Source organism: Gymnoscopelus microlampas, assembly GCF_963454915.1.
Source record: "Gymnoscopelus microlampas genome assembly, chromosome: 15".
Classification (NCBI taxonomy): Eukaryota; Metazoa; Chordata; class Actinopteri; order Myctophiformes; family Myctophidae; genus Gymnoscopelus; species Gymnoscopelus microlampas.
The window spans coordinates 43,893,675-43,912,270 of record NC_139952.1 but is presented as its reverse complement, the minus strand read 5'-3'; the positions used below and the strand labels follow the sequence as shown (position 1 = coordinate 43,912,270).

The 18,596-nt window shown below is 41.3% G+C and overlaps 1 protein-coding gene across 2 annotated transcripts; it reads left to right on the top strand.

The window, feature by feature from the left end:
- The first annotated feature begins 7,197 nt into the window (after positions 1-7,197).
- Positions 7,198-18,379, top strand: LOC311062096 (shugoshin 1-like). 2 transcript variants are annotated; one of them, XM_084080895.1, is made up of 11 exons: positions 7,198-7,371; positions 8,790-8,964; positions 10,085-10,281; positions 11,262-11,305; positions 11,427-11,467; positions 12,037-12,770; positions 13,764-13,980; positions 15,430-15,552; positions 16,466-16,654; positions 17,312-17,507; positions 17,625-18,345. In XM_084080895.1, the coding sequence occupies exons 2-11, from the start codon at positions 8,811-8,813 to the stop codon at positions 17,833-17,835; spliced, it is 2,106 nt and encodes a 701-aa protein (XP_083937021.1). In that variant the 5' UTR covers positions 7,198-7,371; positions 8,790-8,810; the 3' UTR covers positions 17,836-18,345. The 2 variants fall into 2 exon arrangements, with proteins under 2 accessions (XP_083937021.1, XP_083937022.1); XM_084080896.1 differs by lacking the exon at positions 15,430-15,552 and having other exon boundaries at positions 17,625-18,379.
- Positions 18,380-18,596: the final 217 nt, after the last annotated feature.

The following is an 18,596-nucleotide window of genomic DNA, read 5'->3' as shown; positions in this document are numbered from 1 at the left end:
TGATTATATATATGTTTTTTAAGCGAAAATCTTTAACTCAAATCTTTGCTTTTGTATATCTGCTATTTCTTTAATACACACAAAGTCTCCTTTGTGTCTCCTACCAGAACCGCTGGTCAACAAATTATTGTCTCCATGGGGTGACTAATTGATAGAAGAAAAAAAATGTTTTTAGTGAACTATCCCTTTAAGTGATTAAAGGGCAAGACCACGTTGGTAGCACCCTGGGCAAGACCTGGGATGTTGGTTGTCTAGGAAGTTGACAACCGGAAATGGTTGCATTTGGCGGAAGTACAGCCCAAGGAAATGACGTTGATGCTTTACAAATCTGTTAACATTCTCCGTCAATGAAACGAGTGTTGTGATTGGTCAAAAAATATCATTTCCGGGGGAAACGGAAATCCTGTCCACTCGACTTCCTAGACACTCGCTGCTTTAGGTCGTGACCAGGCTCTTCTTTTCGCAGATAAGTGAGGCTGGGACCGAGGTTACGTTGGTAGAGGTTTGGGTTGTGTAGTTACCTTGCCATGATTTAACTCCAAAGGTGGAGAAGATATCAAAAAGAATTGCTCATATTATTAGAAATTGATCATTCAAAATATGCTCCTCGTTGACTTATGCTGGAACAGCTCTCAAAGTCACTCTTTTAGCACGTAAACGAACACAAAGCAAGCTGATTCAGACAATATCGAGCATCACCAAACCCAGTACTGTTTATATTTTTTATAAAAATGTTAACTTCCTGCTGATTTTACTATTTGAAGATCCGGATCCGGTTACAGTCCAGGTTTCTTTCCTAATAAAAATGTAACATGTTTATAAAAACTAAAACTGTACTTGGTTTGGTGATGTTCCATATTGTCTGAATCAACTTGCGTTCCTTAATGTGCTTAAAAGAGTGACTTTGAGAGCTGTTTCAGTGTAAAAAAAAGCCAATGAGGAGCATATTTTGAATGATGGTAATACCTGTTCTGAACATCTTAAATCTGGCAACCTGACAAATCCTCCCATGTTATGGGATCATGCAAAAAAAGGTCAAACTCTGTAGTTTCATACTAAAGAAACTAAAGAAAAGCAAACTAAAACTAAAATATTTTAAAACAATGCAAATTAAACTGAAGCAAACGAGCAAAACCACTCTAGAAACGAACTGAAACTAAAAAGTAATGAGAACTATAAAAATAAAACACACACACACGCACGCACACGCACACGCACACACACACAGAATACAGAAGGAATGCATCAGAGCAGTCATTATGGCCCTGCTGTGAGGCGACAGGCAGCTATAACTTTACCCAGAATAATAATAGGGCCTGCAGGTTTAGTAACCAGATGGAGAGGAAGGGATATTAGTATTTATAACACTGAGTCTGAATGGGTCTGTCCAACTCAATTTGTTAACCCATTCAAACCGGGCACACACACCTATCTGTGTAACCACTTAAACCATTATTTTTTATACTTTGGGCTATTCCAAAATAGCAGATCTACAAGCTCATAGCGATCTTGTAGATCTGCTATTTTTTGTGCAAATGTTTGAATATATATATTTATTTATTTTTAAATAAGGGGAACATTTTTTGACTCAAATCTTTGCTTCTGGGGGGTCCCTATTACAACATATTTTGATGGGGGCCGAATACATATAATTTTGGAGGTCCTTGACATGAAAAACGTTTGAGAACTACTGATATAGAAACATACGTTTTTCAGAAAACTGTTAGGATTTAGAAGACATTTTTGTACAATCCCCCAGAAGCAAAGATTTTAGTTACAAATGTTTGCTTTAAAAATATATATATTCAAAGATTTGCACACATTTTCACGATTTTTCAAAAAATAGCAGATCTACAAGCTCATAGCGCACTCGGTGCCGCGCTATGAGCTTGTAGATCTGCTATTTTCCCCGTTTTTAATGGGTTAAAGCATGACATTCACACCTTCACAGCTGAATACTCAGACCACCCATTACAGTAAAACGCTGCATACAAAATGTTAGTCTAAATTCTGACCGTAATGTAGTATTGAGAAAGAGGTCATGCTGTGCATGATAGCACCAAATATAAATCATGTCAAGAACATTATGTTACTATACACATAATGTAATTATACTATACATTCTATCTGTAATCTCTGTCGTGTCGTTCAGATCAGCGGTTATCCAGAAATATCTATACATCCATAAATCTCTGTATCTGTCTGTCTGTCTGTCTGTCTGTATATGTGTCTGTCTGTATATGTGTGTGTGTCTGTCTGTCTGTCTGTCTGTCTGTCTGTCTGTATATGTGTCTGTCTGTCTGTCTGTCTGTCTGTCTGTCTGTCTGTCTGTCTGTCTGTCTGTCTGTGTGTCTGTATATGTGTCTGTATATGTGTCTCTCTGTCTGTCTGTATGTCTGTATATCTGTCTGTCTGTCTGTCTGTCTGTCTGTCTGTCTGTCTGTCTGTCTGTCTGTCTGTCTGTATATGTGTCTGTCTGTATATGTGTCTGTCTGTCTGTCTGTCTGTCTGTCTGTCTGTCTGTCTGTCTGTCTGTCTGTCTGTCTGTGTCTCTTTTATGCCACAGGCGCACCGTCTCTCCAATCCGCACCAAACTTGGCAGAAACACTGTTCAGGGGTCTGCCATGACAATAGTCACACCGGGGGCCACGTGTGGTCCCCAGGGGCCTTGTCAGGGGGTCTCTGGGGGCCACAAGCACACCGTTGCTCCAATCCACACCAAACTTGGCACAGGGGTCTGCCTTGACAATAGTCACACCAGGGGCCATGTGTAGCCCCCCCCCCCCCCCCCCCCCCCCCCGCTTGGCCCTCACCAAACTTGGCACAAACACTGTTCAGGGGACTGGCATGAGATATAGTCACACCAAAAAAGCCTAAATAACACACATATGGGGCGTTACAGCTAATGGTACAGCAGTGTTTAACACTTCAAATGGCCATAACTCTGTGGCTATTGCTCAGATCAGCACAATATAGGATTTTCAGGCCGCTGTGAAAATCTAGTGAACCATACCCCCCAAACACCCAGCCTGGAAACCAGACGAATCTGCCATTGCAAAAAACAAAAGTTGCCCTAGGCAGATTTGGTCTGGTACCGCTCAGTGACCAATCAGGGCCCATTATGCAAATATGGGGCGGGTTTATCACTGCGTAATATCTATGCAGTGATATTAGTCTGATATTAGTCCATGCCAGGCTACCAGACACCTGCTTGTCATGAACCGTAACACCTAAACTGTCATGGACGTCATCTCCTGGGGCGGCATGACAGAAGGCTCATCAAAGGTGTGTCAAGTCAGGTCCAATACCACACTGGAGAAAAAAAGTTGCCTTCCTTCCTTGTGCCATACCGGGCCGTATCGTACTGAGGAGGACTGCCCTGTGGTGTGAGGCGTGCAGGGAAAGCAAATGAAAGCATAATGACTATTGATGTATTATTTATGGAAGGTCTATCGAGCACGAACTGGGGGGGCGGGGGGAGGAATGGCTATTTATGGCATGGAAGGAAGTGGGATAGAATTGAATATGCAAGCGTGCGTTTGTGCGTGCGTGCGTGTGTGTGTGTGTGTGTGTGTGTGTGTGTGTGTGTGTGTGTGTGTGTGTGTGTGTGTGTGTGTGTGTGAGAGAGAGAGAGAGAGAGAGAGATGCGTCTATGTGTGCTGGGGCATCTTAAAAGATTTACCAGGTCGAATTAAAATTCATTTTCAACCTAAACGGGTTTGCTTACGTGATTCTCCAGGCCACCGTAGGCTATACGAAGAGTTTAAGAAAACCCACCGTGGCTTCAGACTGCGGTACCAATACCAAACACCTGGGAATAAAACCTAATTAAATTAACTGCCTGTTATTGGATTGTGGAACTGGCAAACAAAACAATCAGCTCCATCCACATGCGGCATGCTCAGCTCATTAGAGACATACCGCTCAAGGTCTTATCTTCGCCCGTCCATAATTACATATGAATAAGTTAGAGGTGCTGAATGAAGTGCACTGTGGAAGCTGCAGATTAGCTTAAAACCTTTGGTGGGCTTAGCTGGGCTATTAAGACCGAGCATCCGTATTCTGGAAAAGGTTTCTCAGAAAATAACAGAGCAGCTTGTTGATGGGCTATTTTTCAGAGAAGATATTTAGCCTATAAAGTACAGCGAAAACAGAAAGGTCAATAGCATAGAACCCTGAGAGACTGTTTTTGCTCTTCTTGTTTTTGATCTTGGCTGAAAATACATGTAGCCGATCCACAACTGTATAAGCATTGTGAGCTTGTAGATCTGCTATTTTTGCTGAAAGTTAGCCCCCAGAATATGGATGATTGGGTTCAAGTAGTTTGAATGTGGTAATACAAAGTTAAAGGAATAGTTCACCCAAAACAAAACGTATTTTCTATTAGTCACCCCACGGAGACATTTTTTTTGTCGCATTCCCGAGTCAATAATATGATGACCAGCCGACCGCTGCTGGTCATCAAATTATTGCCTTAGGAATGCGACAAAAAAATAACAATCCATCAATCAAGTCTCCATGGGGTGACAATCGATAGGAAAAAAGTCCTTTTGGGTGAACTATCCCTTTAACATCTCACAACACTGCTATCTATTAGTGCATCTTTTCTGCCCTCACATGCTGTTTGTTTTATAACAGACAGGAACGGAGGTAAACACCATTGGAAATACTAGGAGCCTAATTATGTATTTCTGGTGCTATGCATATATGTGTATAAGCTACTATCTGGAGAACTGGGAACTTGAGATAACTTGTGCTGTTGTTTTTGTGTTTGTTTTTTTGGTAGAGAGCTGCATGGCCAAGTCGACGTTTTACATTTTAAAACCCATTTCTAATCACTCATGAATTTGTGCAACATTTACATTGACAGCAGATGCGTTTTCCCCCACCATAATCGTTCCTAAAACACAAGATGCTGATCAATCAGACAGAAAGACACGATTGGCAGAATTTTTCAAAATATATCTGTGGAAAAATGTATTTATGCTTGATGTGATATAAGTTACATAATAAACCAAATCTTTTCCTCCTCAGTCAGGACTCAGGAGTACCAATGAATCCACCTGTTTCAGTAATAACAGAATGTGCACAGAATGATCTTTGACTTCTGCATAGATTTTTGCATATTCCAACATATGGTTCAGGGCTATGATTATTCTTGACAAGACAATATGCTCTTTGTTTTGGTTTCTTTATACTACTTAAGGAACATATGTTCTGCATGTCCTGAATATCATGCACGTCATAATCTATAATTAAATAATAAAATAATTACAAATTGTAAATAAACAATTATAATAATAACGAAGATTTCACTTCTTGGCCCAGGAGTAACCATTAGAAATGTCCCAATTAAATATCCTTCTATATGTTAAAGCAGGCATATAATCTGTGTGTGTGTGTGTGTGTGTGTGTGTGTGTGTGTGTGTGTGTGTGTGTGTGCGTGTGCGTGTGCGTGTGCGTGTGCGTGTGCGTGTGCGCGTGCGCATGCGTGTGTGTGTGTGTGTGTGTGTGTGTGTGTGTGTGTGTGTGTGTGTGTGTGTGTGTGTGGTTCTCAAACCTTTTCATGTCATGGACCCCCAAAATTGATATATTTTTGGCCACAGACCCCCATTTGAAAATATATTTTGTCACGTGTCAAGGATGCAACCAGTTACACTTTCAAAGGCACCACTCTCTTCACACTGGGTGTGATTTTTTAATAGCCAACGGATAAAATATGAATAAATGGTTCAAATGATTGTGATGCCGTGTTAACACATTTTGCTGGGGACCCCCTGGAACCCCCCCAAGGACCCCTTGGGGTCCCCGTACCTCACTTTGAGAACCACAGAGTTAGAACACATATGCTGTCCCTGCATAAACCCTGCTGGTAGCATAATAAATACTTTTATTGTTCCATCCGTTCAACACGCCGCAGGTAAGGAATCTAATAACATTTAACACTAGTGGTGCATGGAGAAGTACTCAAGTATCAATACCCCAAGGTAAAAAATACTCTCTTAAGTAAAAGTCCTGTATTCAAAGTACAAAAGTATTCACAACAGAATATGCTTACAGTAGTCTAACAAAGTAAAAGTACTCAAACTTTTCACAATTTGTCAAACTTGGCAATTTTCATATAGGGCACATTCATGTTGTGTAATTAATTACAATCAAATTCTACAAAGTAACTTTCTAATAATTATTCTGGGGTAAAAAGTAAAATATTTGCCTCTGAGGTGTAGTGGAGTAGACGTGTAAAGTATTGAAAATTGGAAATACTCAATTAAAAGTATACTGTGCATCAAAATTGTACTTAAGTAGCCTACAGTACTTGAGTAATTGTCCTTAGTTACTTTCCACCATTGATAAACACAACCTATAACATAATGTAATGCAGAGGTTCTCAAAGTGGGGCCCGGGGACCCCCAGGGCCAGTGGTCCTTGAGGGGGTCCCCAGCAAAATTGGTTATTATAGCATCACAGTCATTTTAACCACTTCATCCATATTTTAAACTTTGGCTATAATTCAAAAATAGCAGATCTACAAGCTCACAGCGTGTCACAAATTTCAGGATTATTTATGTACAGTACTTGAGTAAATGTACTTAGTTACTTTACCCCACTGTTGATAGTGGGGTAAAAAGTTTGAGAACCATTGATGTAATAAATAAAAAATAAAAAAAATACATGATTTGAGCTGAAAAAGGAAATGTCGCCATCGTGTGGTTGAAGGGAGCAAGCAGCGCCGTTGGAGCAAAGGCTTTACGTAGATGACGTGATGACGTCACTGTCAGCTGGCGCGTCCCGTTTCTCTCGCACAATCTGGCAACCAGCGTTGCGTTCTGTGAGAGAAACAAGCAACCAGGTCTAGCGAAACCAGCCCAAAAGAAGTGAGTATGGGCCACATGAGCACTTTAATCATATACATCAGCCATTTGAAAATAGCAGATCTACAAGCTCACAACGCGTCGCGACGTGACGCGTTGTGAACTTGTAGATTGGCTATTTTCAAATAAAACTCTTGAGGGGAAATTATAATAAGCAGATCTGGCAACCCTGCTGGCGACACCCACTCCGGTGTCCGCCAATCAGCGCTGTTGAGAGAACAGCCGTGTCCTCCACCAATCGTATGAGAGCATACTCGAGTCACGTGTCCACCACCTCCACCACCACCAATCACGCAGCAGTAGCGTACAGTTTGAATCGGGACAGGAGAAGGTTTAATAAGTCTCACAGATTTGATGTGATATTAAACAAACTAAAAGGCGTTTTATTTACATTTATCTAACGATACTTCCTCGTTAGTTAGTGTGTTAGTACTCAACGTTGTGGTGGAGTTACGTTGTTTAACGGTTGTTTTCCACGTTGTTCTGCAGAGACAGACGGGTACGTTGTTTGTGTTTAGACTTAGCTTAGCATGATGCTAACCAGCACCACTACCAACGTCTGTTTAGCCTGCTTTGTTGCGATGTTCGCTTATTATACGCGACTTTTGGCTTATTTTTCTGTAAAGTTGCAGTTTCTTTTGGGCTCGTTTCTAAATTGTTAGTTGCTTATTTGGCCTCGTTTCCACATTTTATTTATTATTATTTAAACCAGTGGTTCTCAAATATTTTCATAAATGTTTTTTTTAGCCACAGGGAGCATTTGTTTTGTTAGAATGTTTAAAAACAAACTTTTTATTTTATTGGAGTTTTTTTTAAATAGCCGATGCATAATGGGGTTTAAAGTGCTCGTGTGGCCTATTGTTGATTATTTGGGGCTTCTTTTCCTAGACCCGGTTGCTTATTTCTCTCTCGAAATATGGCAACACTGACATTCATAAATTAGTTCTTATATAAACAACCCTGATGGTGTGAAATTAATCTACAAGCTCGTCTTGAGCTTGTAGATTAATATTAGCAGTTTGTTTTCGGTTGCGAGGTGGTTATGATTTTTTTTTAATAATAAGTATCAATACTGCAATGTAGAAACACTGTTACGTGAGTAAAGGTACAAAAGTATTGGCATCAAAATGTACTTAAAGTAATTGTGCAGAATGTCCCATTTCAAAGGTTCAAAATGTATTTAAAAAATGTATAGAAAATAGCATAACCAAAATCTACAAAGTTAAGTAATTTTAAGTTTTCATATAATTGTAGTGGAGTAAAAGTTCAATATTTTCCTCTGAGATGTAGTGGAGTAGAAGTAAAAGTGTTGCAAATTGTACATACTGAAGAAAGTAAAAAAAATACCTCCATTTTAAAGTACAGTACTTGAGCACATGTAATTGGTGACTTTACACCATTGGTTAAAGCAGGGGTCTTCAACAGGGGGTCCAGGACCCCTAGGGGGTCCTCAGAGTTACTATAGGGGGGGCTGCCAAATCTTTGATTTATTACATTAACCACTTCAACCAAGCATCCCTATTCTGAGGAGAACTTTAGCCAAAAATAGCAGATCTGCAAGCGCACAACGCCTCTTGCTGCGAGGCGTTGTGCGCTTGTAGATCTGCTATTTTCGGCAAAGAGGTTTGGTGTAGGGGGAAAAAAGAGCAGACCAAGTACAGAGTGGTCAAGTTTACTTAGTATGGATGCCGGTTTATGTGGTTAAAAGTCTGAAAACACACATTAAAATGTACCCAACACTGATGACAGTGCTGTCAAACAAGTCTATGAAGCTATCTATGAAATATATGAAAAGATTATATTCTATACAATATATATTGGGGTTCCTTGCTTTATATCTCTCTCAGCCAAGGGGTCCTTGGCCTGAAAACGTTGAAGACCCCTGGGTTAAAGTAAACTCGTGTGTCTGTGAAACAGTCTGTCAGTGAAGCCGCTGCCATGGCGAGGGAACGCGGCCAAAAGAAGTCGTTCAAGAACAGCCTCGAGGACATCAAGCAGAAGATGAGGGAGAAGAGAGTCCAGCGAGAGTCCAGGGTGGTCCGAGCCCAGAACGGCAACGCAGGACGACGCATCCTGGTCAACAAAACCAGTGGTAACCTCATTCATGTTTCCTACTACATGTTGCGTACATGTGAATGCAGTCGTTCATTGGCTATGAGTATGCACAGCAGCCATAATGGAAAGAAATTCGGCCCCTTCCTTTCCTTACTTCCTTCACAGGTGTTGAACTTGTCAGTGATGTTAGTTAAGGCTATGTTCCATTCTGGTCAAGCCTACTGTAGTAGTAATCTCATCTCTTTTTCCTCTGCCTAACACAATTGGTGTGATTGTCTTAAACTAAGGCAACCACAGTGTAGAAATTACAAATTGTAAACTGTATATATTACACACAGACTTTGATGTGGGGAATGACCATAGTAGGCTCTAAGATTGTATTTATTTATTATTTTGCATACCTTTACTACTTACCCTCTAATTCATGGGTGGGCAACTTTGATGATGGAGAGGGCCACTATATTTCCACACTCACTGCAGAGGGCCACATTGCATATTGTTGTTGTCGAGCAGAAATCTCTTATCTCCATATTTAAACTTTTTTAGTAATTGAATGCCGTACTTCGCCATTCTATGTCACACAAAAGTAGAAAAAATAGCCGAACTACAAGCCGAACTACAGCCGAACTACAAGCTCAAAACGCGTCGCGCTGCGACGCGTTTTGAGCTTGTAGTTTGGCTATTTTTGAATTGGAATCCTGATTTTTGTTTTGCTATCTTTTAATTGGAATCCTGAAAAGTAACATTTTTATTTAATTTCAAATGCATTTACTTATACTGATGTTAACTTTATGAACTTAAATACAAATGCTTTGGACATAAAAAAGACAATAGAATTGTATTGTCATTAAGCTACTAATGTAGACATGTTTGTTGTTTGGAATTGTAACAGCTGAAATCAATAATATATCAGTATTCCGTTATTAACCTGCGGGCCGCATTAAGTGAAGGTGGGGACCGCATGTGGCCCCCGGGCCATGACAGTTTCCCATGTATGCTCTAATTAGTACCTAATTACCATTGAATTATAACTCTTTATTAAGCATTGTTGGCAAAGCGGAGTCTTCCCGGTACCAACATTTCAGTGCACATAGTTGTATTGACTAATGTGACAAATAAACGCTGTTGAATGTTTAATGTCCCCCCCTCCCCCCCAGACGACAACATCTTAAAGGGCATGCAGCTGAACAACAAGGAGCTGGCGCTGGGTCTTCAGGCGGAGAAGGAGAAAGTGAGGCAGCTAAGCGACCTCGTCCTGAAGCTGAAGGGCGAACGCCAGGCTCTGTTCGGCCACCTGCTCATCTGCAAGCGGCTGCTGAGTGAGCAGGAGGCCAAGGCCAGCGCAGCAGCAAAGGTGAGCCTTCCCTTCCCTGAGAGAGAGATGACGGGGTTAATGGGGAACTCTTGCGTCCTCCTTATTCTGTCTGCGAAATAGCCGATTTTTACAAGCTCTGTGAGCTGGTAGGTAGTAAGCCTTTCTGATAGTAAACATTCCTGTTCTACCCCAATTCTATAGTATAATTCATACATGGGCAACTGGCGGCCCCGCCTTCACTTAATGCAGGTTAATATCGGAATACTGATATATTATTGATTTCAGCTGTTACAATTCCAAACATGACCCGCTTTAATTACTTCTGTCTATATTAGTAGCTTAATGACTATTATTAAAATTCCTTTGTCTTTTTTATGTCCAATGTATTTTGTATTTAAGTTCATAAAGTTAACATGAGTATAACTAAATGCATTTGAAATTAAATAAAAATGTTCGTTTTTCCGGATTCCAATAAAAAAAATGGCGACAAAACAAAATCTGAACAAAAATAGTAGATCTACCAACTCAAAACGTGTTGCACTGCGACATGTTTTGAGCCTGTAGATCGGCTATTTTTGCTACTTTTGTGTGACGTAGAATGGCGAAGTACGGCATTCAATTACTAAAAAAGTTTAAATACGGAGACAAGAGGTTTCTGCTCGACAGTATATGCAATTTACAGTGGCCCTCTACATCATCAAAGTTGCATCACCCCTGGTATAAGTTATACTATATTAATACTCTACCTGCCATACAGATTGGACAAAATAACAATGTAATCACTAAGATAAGTTGCATAGTGGAGGTTTAAAGATTATTATTACAATAACGTGTGCTTGTGTTGCATCAGGAGGCTATAGGCCACGTTTTAGACTTCAATCTACCAGCACAGAGGGAGAAGTATGTTGGTTAATGCATATTGCACAAGGGGACCTGACGGTCCTGACCTTATTTTAATGTGGGGAAAAAAAGCGAGGAGCCAAACTCACAAAACATTGCACTTTCTTTTCAATGCACAGAGTCGTCCTAAGGAGATCCCCGCTGAGCCTGTGGATCCATCCAGGTAATTTAAAATAGAAAAAAAAATCTAATATTTTCTGGCTTACACTGACTTTTATTTCACTGACTTTTATGGCCTAGATTTTATGATCTATGTGTTTTAATTTGTGCCTCCAATTTGACAGGAGACTGCAGAGTACCCCAAGACAGAATGAGCCCCCCGAGTGTGAGGCTAAGTTTTCATGTTTGATATTATCCACACATTATGACATCATCTCAAAGATATCAGTACAACACGTAACATATCCTTGTATGTGTTGCTGCACAAAACCCTGCCAGATTTATCAGGGACGGCACAGGCTCAGAAGGTGGGGGGGGGGGGGGGGGTGGACTTTCGGTGTACTATACCCCTTACTTTACACTTTGGGTATTCAAAAACAGCAGATATACAAGCTCATAGCGCGGCACCGAGTGCCCCGCTATGAGCTTGTAGATCTGCTCTTTTTGAAAAAGCGTGAAAAACATTTGTAACTGTCAAATGTAAACAAATTCTGTATTTTCAAAATGTTGCGTTTTTTCTCGTGTTTTGGTTACTTTATTTCGGGGTTAGGGTTAGGTTATTTAATTCTTATTTTTGCCTGATTTTACCGATTTTATTATCAAAAAATATATTTATTTTTTCAAAAAGTGGGGGTATGAAATCACGGATCAGTGAGAGTCGTACGCACAGTGAATGACCGTGAGATTTATGTTGATTTTTCCCTTATGTTGATATTTCCCTTTGTCTGCTCACAGACTCTCACAGCCCTGATGATGAGTCCAGACCCCCTGTGGACAGACACATGTTGCCCCCGACGGTGTGCGTGAGGCGGGGACAGGCGGAGCGCGGCGGCGGGAGGAGGTCCAGTCGTGTTCTCTTGCAGAGGTCGTTGAGCGAGGGGAACCATGCGTCCTCTGCTCCTCTGGAGGCCGCTGCTCCTGGAGATGATCTGGAGGCCATGGATGCCTTAACGGCAAGTCCCATTTGCCCCCCAGGCAGTGACGCCAGACCCAGGAACCAGACGGAACCAGAGCCGTCGGTGGTCCGTGCCGGCGCCTCCAAGGAGCCGCGGGTTCGCAGTAACACATCAGAGGCCAGACCCGACAGTCGGCAGCAGCAACAACCGCGCAGGAAGGTCGCGCAGCCACGGCCCGCCGCGCCAGACCCACCCGCCGCAGCAGCGGCACGGAAACCAGAGAGGGGCCGCAAAGCCGAGCGGGCCCCGCTGAAGAAACCCTGGGACAATCCCAAACCCAGGGCCCGCTCCAAGAGCCGCGATCGGTCGGCCACGCGGCCGGCCAAAGGGGGAGGAGCTGCTCCGCCACAGGTCAACACCTCGCTCAACACCTCGCAAGGCCACAACGACACGTTCGACTTTGACTGCGAAGACGGGGTCCACCTCACGCCGTTCAAGGGCAAGGCCGACGGTGCCGGCGGTCAGCCGGCGGCCACGCCCGTCCGGGAAGGGACTTCGCCAGTGGTGGAAAAAGTACTACATTTCTTTACTAAAGTAAAAGTATTAATAATGCAATGTAGAAATAATCTGTTACCAGTAGAAGTCCGGAATTCAAAATTGACTTCATTAAAAGTATATAAGTATTGGTATAAAAATGTACTTACTTATCCCCCATTACGCCGGCTGGCGCATAGGGCAGCAACAAAGTTTCTCCACTTCCATCTGACTTTGGCCGTCTTCTCTATGGTCTCCCAGCTCTGGTGTTGTTGCTGGAGCTCCTTCTCTTATCGTCCTCCGCCATGTCGTTTTAGGCCTCCCTTTCTTTCTTTTGCCTTCTGGGGTCCAGTGTAATGCGACTCTTGGGATCGTGTTGATGTCCATTCTGAGGACATGGCCGATCCAGGTCCACCTGCGTTTATTGATTATGCAGAGCATGTCGTCTTGTTGTGTGATTTTTATATAGTAAAATCACACATAGTAAAAAGTGCAAATTAACAAGCGTCATAACAAGTTAAACATTCTTTCAAAAAACACAACATGGGGAAAGGCAAATGATTGTAACACCAGCAGTATCATGTTAAGGTGTCCACAAGCATCTGAATTCAGAACTTTCCATCTTATGAAGACTAGAGGAGTTTATTGTTCGAGATGGTCTTATGGCCAGAATATACGCAGGATTTTGCGCAGGCATGATGTGTGAAAAGTGGATAATTTATGGATGTCGCTTTCTGTTGGTTTTTCAGCATTCTGCACCGTATAGTAGTGTTGATAGTACGCAGCTTTGGTAGATCCGGAGTTTTGTTTTGGTGCTGTATAGAGCACCGAAGTCTGACCCCCAGGGGTACTTGAGGGTGTTCCAGGGGGTACCCAGAAAAATGTGTAAATATAGCATCAGAATAAATATGACCTTTTATACTTTGGCTATTCAAAAATAGCAGATATACAAAGCTCTGTTAGGATTTAGAAAACATTTTTAAGAATCGCCTCAGGTCAAGGTTAATTACTTTCCACCCCTGGACTTTGCAGAAAGGAGCGGCGCCTCCACGATCCTCCATGGAGACGACGGCGTCGGGTGCGTCCTCGCCGTCCTCCTCTGACTCTGAGGACAGTCTCTATGTTCCACGAGGGAAACGGAGAGCACGCAGCTCACCTGAGAGGAAGAAGGTCATTCCCACTCGCAGCCGGCAGCCCTCTAAAGCATCCAGACGGAAGGAAAAAGTCTCCCCACAACAGCAGACACCTGGTGAGAATCTACAATGTCATAGTTTTACCAGGCTGTTCTTTTTTCTTTCTTTTTTTCGCAGGCTGGCAATGTCTTATTTCTTCAGTGTTGGTGACAAGTTTTGATGAGCTAACTTCCACCAAGGGTATTATAATATGAATACAGCCATTTCACTTAACACAAAATTACTTATCAGGGGCCTCATTTGTAAAAAGTGTTCTTGGATTCATGCTTTAAAAATGACTGATTTTCTATCAATTACACACCCCACAAAGCCTTGAATTCATGGAGATTTGTTTTTGTCGCATTCCTAAGCCAATAATTTGACCATCAAATCCTTAAAGCTCATTTACCACAAGATAAAATACTTAAAAAACAAAGCGACACTAGGTAGGGATTTGGGGCTGTCTAGTTACCTTGCCATGATGCAACTCACCAAACATTGGTGAAATATCTTCAATAGTTGCTCTGTGATTTAGACAAATCAGGCTAGGACAGGTATGGCTGGGATACAGCAGCACACAAATCTAATAAAGTATTTATTGGGAAATAAAAGCAACTTTTATGCAACTCATCATGAGCACAAAAGTCATCCCTTTCTCTGAAAACCTTTCTTTGAAATGCAGTTTCAGCAAAAAGTGCGCTGGAGCAACCTCCAGCAACCTTTTTATTGACTGCAAGTACAAAACAGTTGGCAGCGACTTCTGTTCTGATAATGGCCAAGGCGTGGGTTGAGTTAAATGTCCCATAATTTGATATCTTTAATTGAAAACACATTTGGGTTTGGATATTGGCTCATTGCCTCATGCCTGTAAGTGATAAAATGCCATGCCAAAATGTCATGAAGGGAGCGCACAGCGCTCTGCACGCTGTCTTGGCCTACAGTGCACAAAATACCCAGGAAATTCACTTGCATCTAGTCTTAGGTTTTATGAATACGTTATCGTTGGTTTGTGTGTCGGTACTAGTTACCCCTGTTAACGTCCCTATTTCGGGAAGATCGTTCGTTATAGGCAATCATTCTCATAAGTAGCCTTGTAGGCCTATATGTGCTTAATTTATACGCTTTGCTGTTGTGTTCGCCACAAAAATATCAGATCTACACACAGCGTGTTGCAATGCAACACATTGTTAGCTCATAGTAGATCATATTGTTGTCATACGAGAGTGTCAGGCTTGAGCGGTTAATAAGTTTGATCATGACTATTTAATGAATGAGGCCCCATGACTCGTTTTGGCCAAATCCACGTTGTTTACGGTCATTCATGAGCTAATTAAACAGGATTTTAAATGGTGAATGCAATCGCTACTTCCCGTTTCTGCCTTACAGAGCACAGAAGCGACGTTTAAAGATATTGGGATAACATTACACACTTTGGTAGAATCTCAGGTTCTAGCACAGTGGCCCTTCATTATGAAAAAACAATAACTACTATATATTTATTACTTTTCCTTGTCATGTGCCCGTAGTCTCCCAAGATGCTAAGCTAAAGGTTGTGGAGGCTATGGTCCATCTCCCACAATCCCCAGACTATGTTCTAGTTAACACTCCTGACCTGCTCTCCTCAGAGATGGGACGGGAAAGCCTACTAGGTGAGTGAATAGTATGGAACGGATTAATTTTTCTGTTTCTCTCTATTAATCCTGTTTTCACTCTAGTGCTAGAAAAGGGACTCAAAACAACTCATACTCTTATAATGATGGGAATGCTTTTTGCATTCCCAGTTGTCTATTAATCCATTAAGACCGGGAACGCATCTGTGTCATTTTAAGATTTCTCTGGCTATTAATAAATGGATATACAAGCTCATAGCACGGCACAGAGTGCCGTGCTATGAGCTTGTAGATCTGCTATTTATTTTGATTGTGAAAATGTGTGCCACTCTGTGTGTGTGTGTACGGTGTGTGTATATATATATATATATATATATATATATATATATATATATATATATATATATAAAAAAAAATAAAAAAAATCATCACATGGATGCAACTGGGACGCATCATCAGTGTGTGTGTGTGTGTGTGTGTGTGTATATATATATATATATATATATATATATATATATATATATATATATATATATATATATATATATATATATATATAAAAACATTTGTCAAATATTTAGTTCCAGGGACCCCAGAAGCAAAGGTTTGAGTTACAAATGTTTCCTTTAAAAAAATGTATATATTCAAAGATTTGCGCAAATGTTCACGTGTATTCAAAAAATAGCAGATCTACAAGCTCACACTATGAGCTTGTATACCTGCCATTTTTTTAATAGCCAAAGAAATCTTAAAATGACACAGATGCTTTTTTCCCGGTCTTAATTTGAGAAGAACCTAGTGCTTCTCTACATAAGCTCACAACACGTGATCTTACAGATGTGTCAATTATTTTTGCTATGAATACAGGTGTGCCATGCCATTTTGACTTAAAATATATATTATATCATTTATATATAATTTAATTTATTGTGTATGTGTGTTTATATTGTAGAGGCTGGCAGAGGGGCAGAGGATGATGATGATGAGGTCCCTGTCACTCCGGGGGTGGAGGCTGACATGAGACAGATAGATGATGTGCTGTCCAGCTTCGGAGACTCTCTGTCCCACAGCGAGACCCCTCCTCCTCTCTTGCCCAGCTGCCAGACGCCCCAGCGGGCCAACGCCAAAACCTGCAAAAAGCGTAAGGCAGCCCTGGTTTGGTGTATTTTTCTATGATTTTTTTTACCTCCCCCTTACAATTTCTTCCCACTTTAAAACTCTATGGTGTACACCTCTCTATGCACTACTTTATGCACTACTTTCATTGCACGTTTCCCCTTGAGCTGGTCACTGGTGTGTAAACTAGTCTCTAGAGCAGTGGTTCCCAAACGTTTTTAGCTCGAAACCCAAAAGATGCATGTCGCCCGGGATCCAAACTCACAAAAATACATTATGATTTACTAATTAAGCAATATTTAATGGTGAAAATTGCCGTTCTGCTATTTTTACAATTTATTTTACAATTTATTTTAGTTATTTAAATGCATGTATGTATTAAGAGAGAAAAAATTGTCCACCCCGTGGTTTTTATTGTTTAGTATTCATTGTTGGCTGAGCCCCCATGAAAAATGTTCAAATTTTGTTTTTGAAAATCTTACGATGTGTTTTTCTTTTTACTATTTTAAATATTTTTGAAATTTTAAAAACGTATAAGAAACGCAAAAAAATCTTTTTACTCACGACCAAAAAATGGGTGCCGGTACGTAGTTTGGGAACCATTGGCTCTCTAGAAGCTCACCTCCCTCACCCCTGGTCTCCCCCTCTCTCACCCCCCCCCCCCCTCCTCACGGTTCCTCAGGTGGGCTCGGTGTCAGGATGGCAGGGCGGGGCTTGAGTCTGTGTGACGTGACCAATCTGTCCACTGCAGCCTATGGCGCTCCCTTCTCCCGCGACAAGTCCCGCCCCTCAGACGCTCGGTGCTCCACCCCCGTAGCGGCGCCGCGCAAGCGCCGCTGCACCATGACGGTGGACTACAAGGAGCCGTCCTTAGGAAAGTACGTACACACAGAGTACGCAAACACTTATCCCTGATGAAAGTAATTTTTACTTTTCATTTTTTCTTGGCCGGCTGTCTCATCTTTGTCCTTTTTGCGTTTTCCCCATCGCTCCAGGAAACTGCGGCGTGGCGACAAATTCACAGACTTGCAGTTCCTCAGCTCCCCGATCTTCAAGCAGTCAAGGAGGTCTGTGCAGAGCTCCAGAAAATCCACCACCAACAGAAAATCCACCACAAACAGAATATCCACCGCTAACAGAAAGTCCACAAACAGTCAGCAGCCATTATTACAGAAATACAACGAGTCGTTTGTCGGATGCTGTTAGCGGTGATCTGTGTGCTCTCGCCTTACCCATTAAGAACTTGTATGACGAAAGTATTTTTAAGTCTGTAATTCCTTGGACTTTTAAAGTGATATTCTTTTTAACGTCAAGGTTTGTTTGAGGCGTAGCTGTAATTTTATGGTATTTTTTTTCCAATATTTTTTGTATATATATATTTTTTATATCTTATCTTATCTGTCAAGAAACCTTGGACCGTACTGTCAAAGTTCAAGTTAGATTTAAGTCTTTCTTCCTCTATTGCAGTGTCCAATAGTCACTAAGAAAGAATCCTTCAAGTAGTGTGATGTTTTGGTTAAAACGTATTTTTTTCTTCTTAAAATCAAAGCTCTACATTCTGATAGTAATCAACTCAAGTGTTTGTTCAGTAACAGGAGTCTCCATGCTTATACTGTAAGTTATCTTTCCTGATTGGGTAACATTGGTGCAGAGACTGGGAGGCCCCTGTTGTTGCTTAATAAACACCCTATAGCAAGGATTTCTATAGGCATATAGAGCTATTAACGCTGTTTATTTTAACAAATAAAATGTTATCAGAATCAGATCTTCACTGTGAATATTGTACCGTCATTTCTCATGCATTGTGCGTTGTATCTAACCACTTATGTGATTCAAGGGATTAAAGCTGAAACTAATTTTATGACTGAACATTTTATTTTGCTTTAATGAAATATCCCGAGACCATTGAGTACAGAAGTCCTGACGTCACTCGTTCATCTCCTGGATCGCGGAAGTAATTCCTCTAT

Coding starts and splice junctions, on each gene's coding strand:
- LOC311062096 (XM_084080895.1), top strand. CDS start 8,811: ATGGCGAGGGAACGCGGCCAAAAGAAGTCGTTCAAGAACAGCCTCGAG. Junction 11,306..11,426: donor GAGCCTGTGGATCCATCCAG/GTAATTTAAAAT, acceptor CCAATTTGACAG/GAGACTGCAGAGTACCCCAA. Junction 13,981..15,429: donor CCCACAACAGCAGACACCTG/GTGAGAATCTAC, acceptor ATGTGCCCGTAG/TCTCCCAAGATGCTAAGCTA.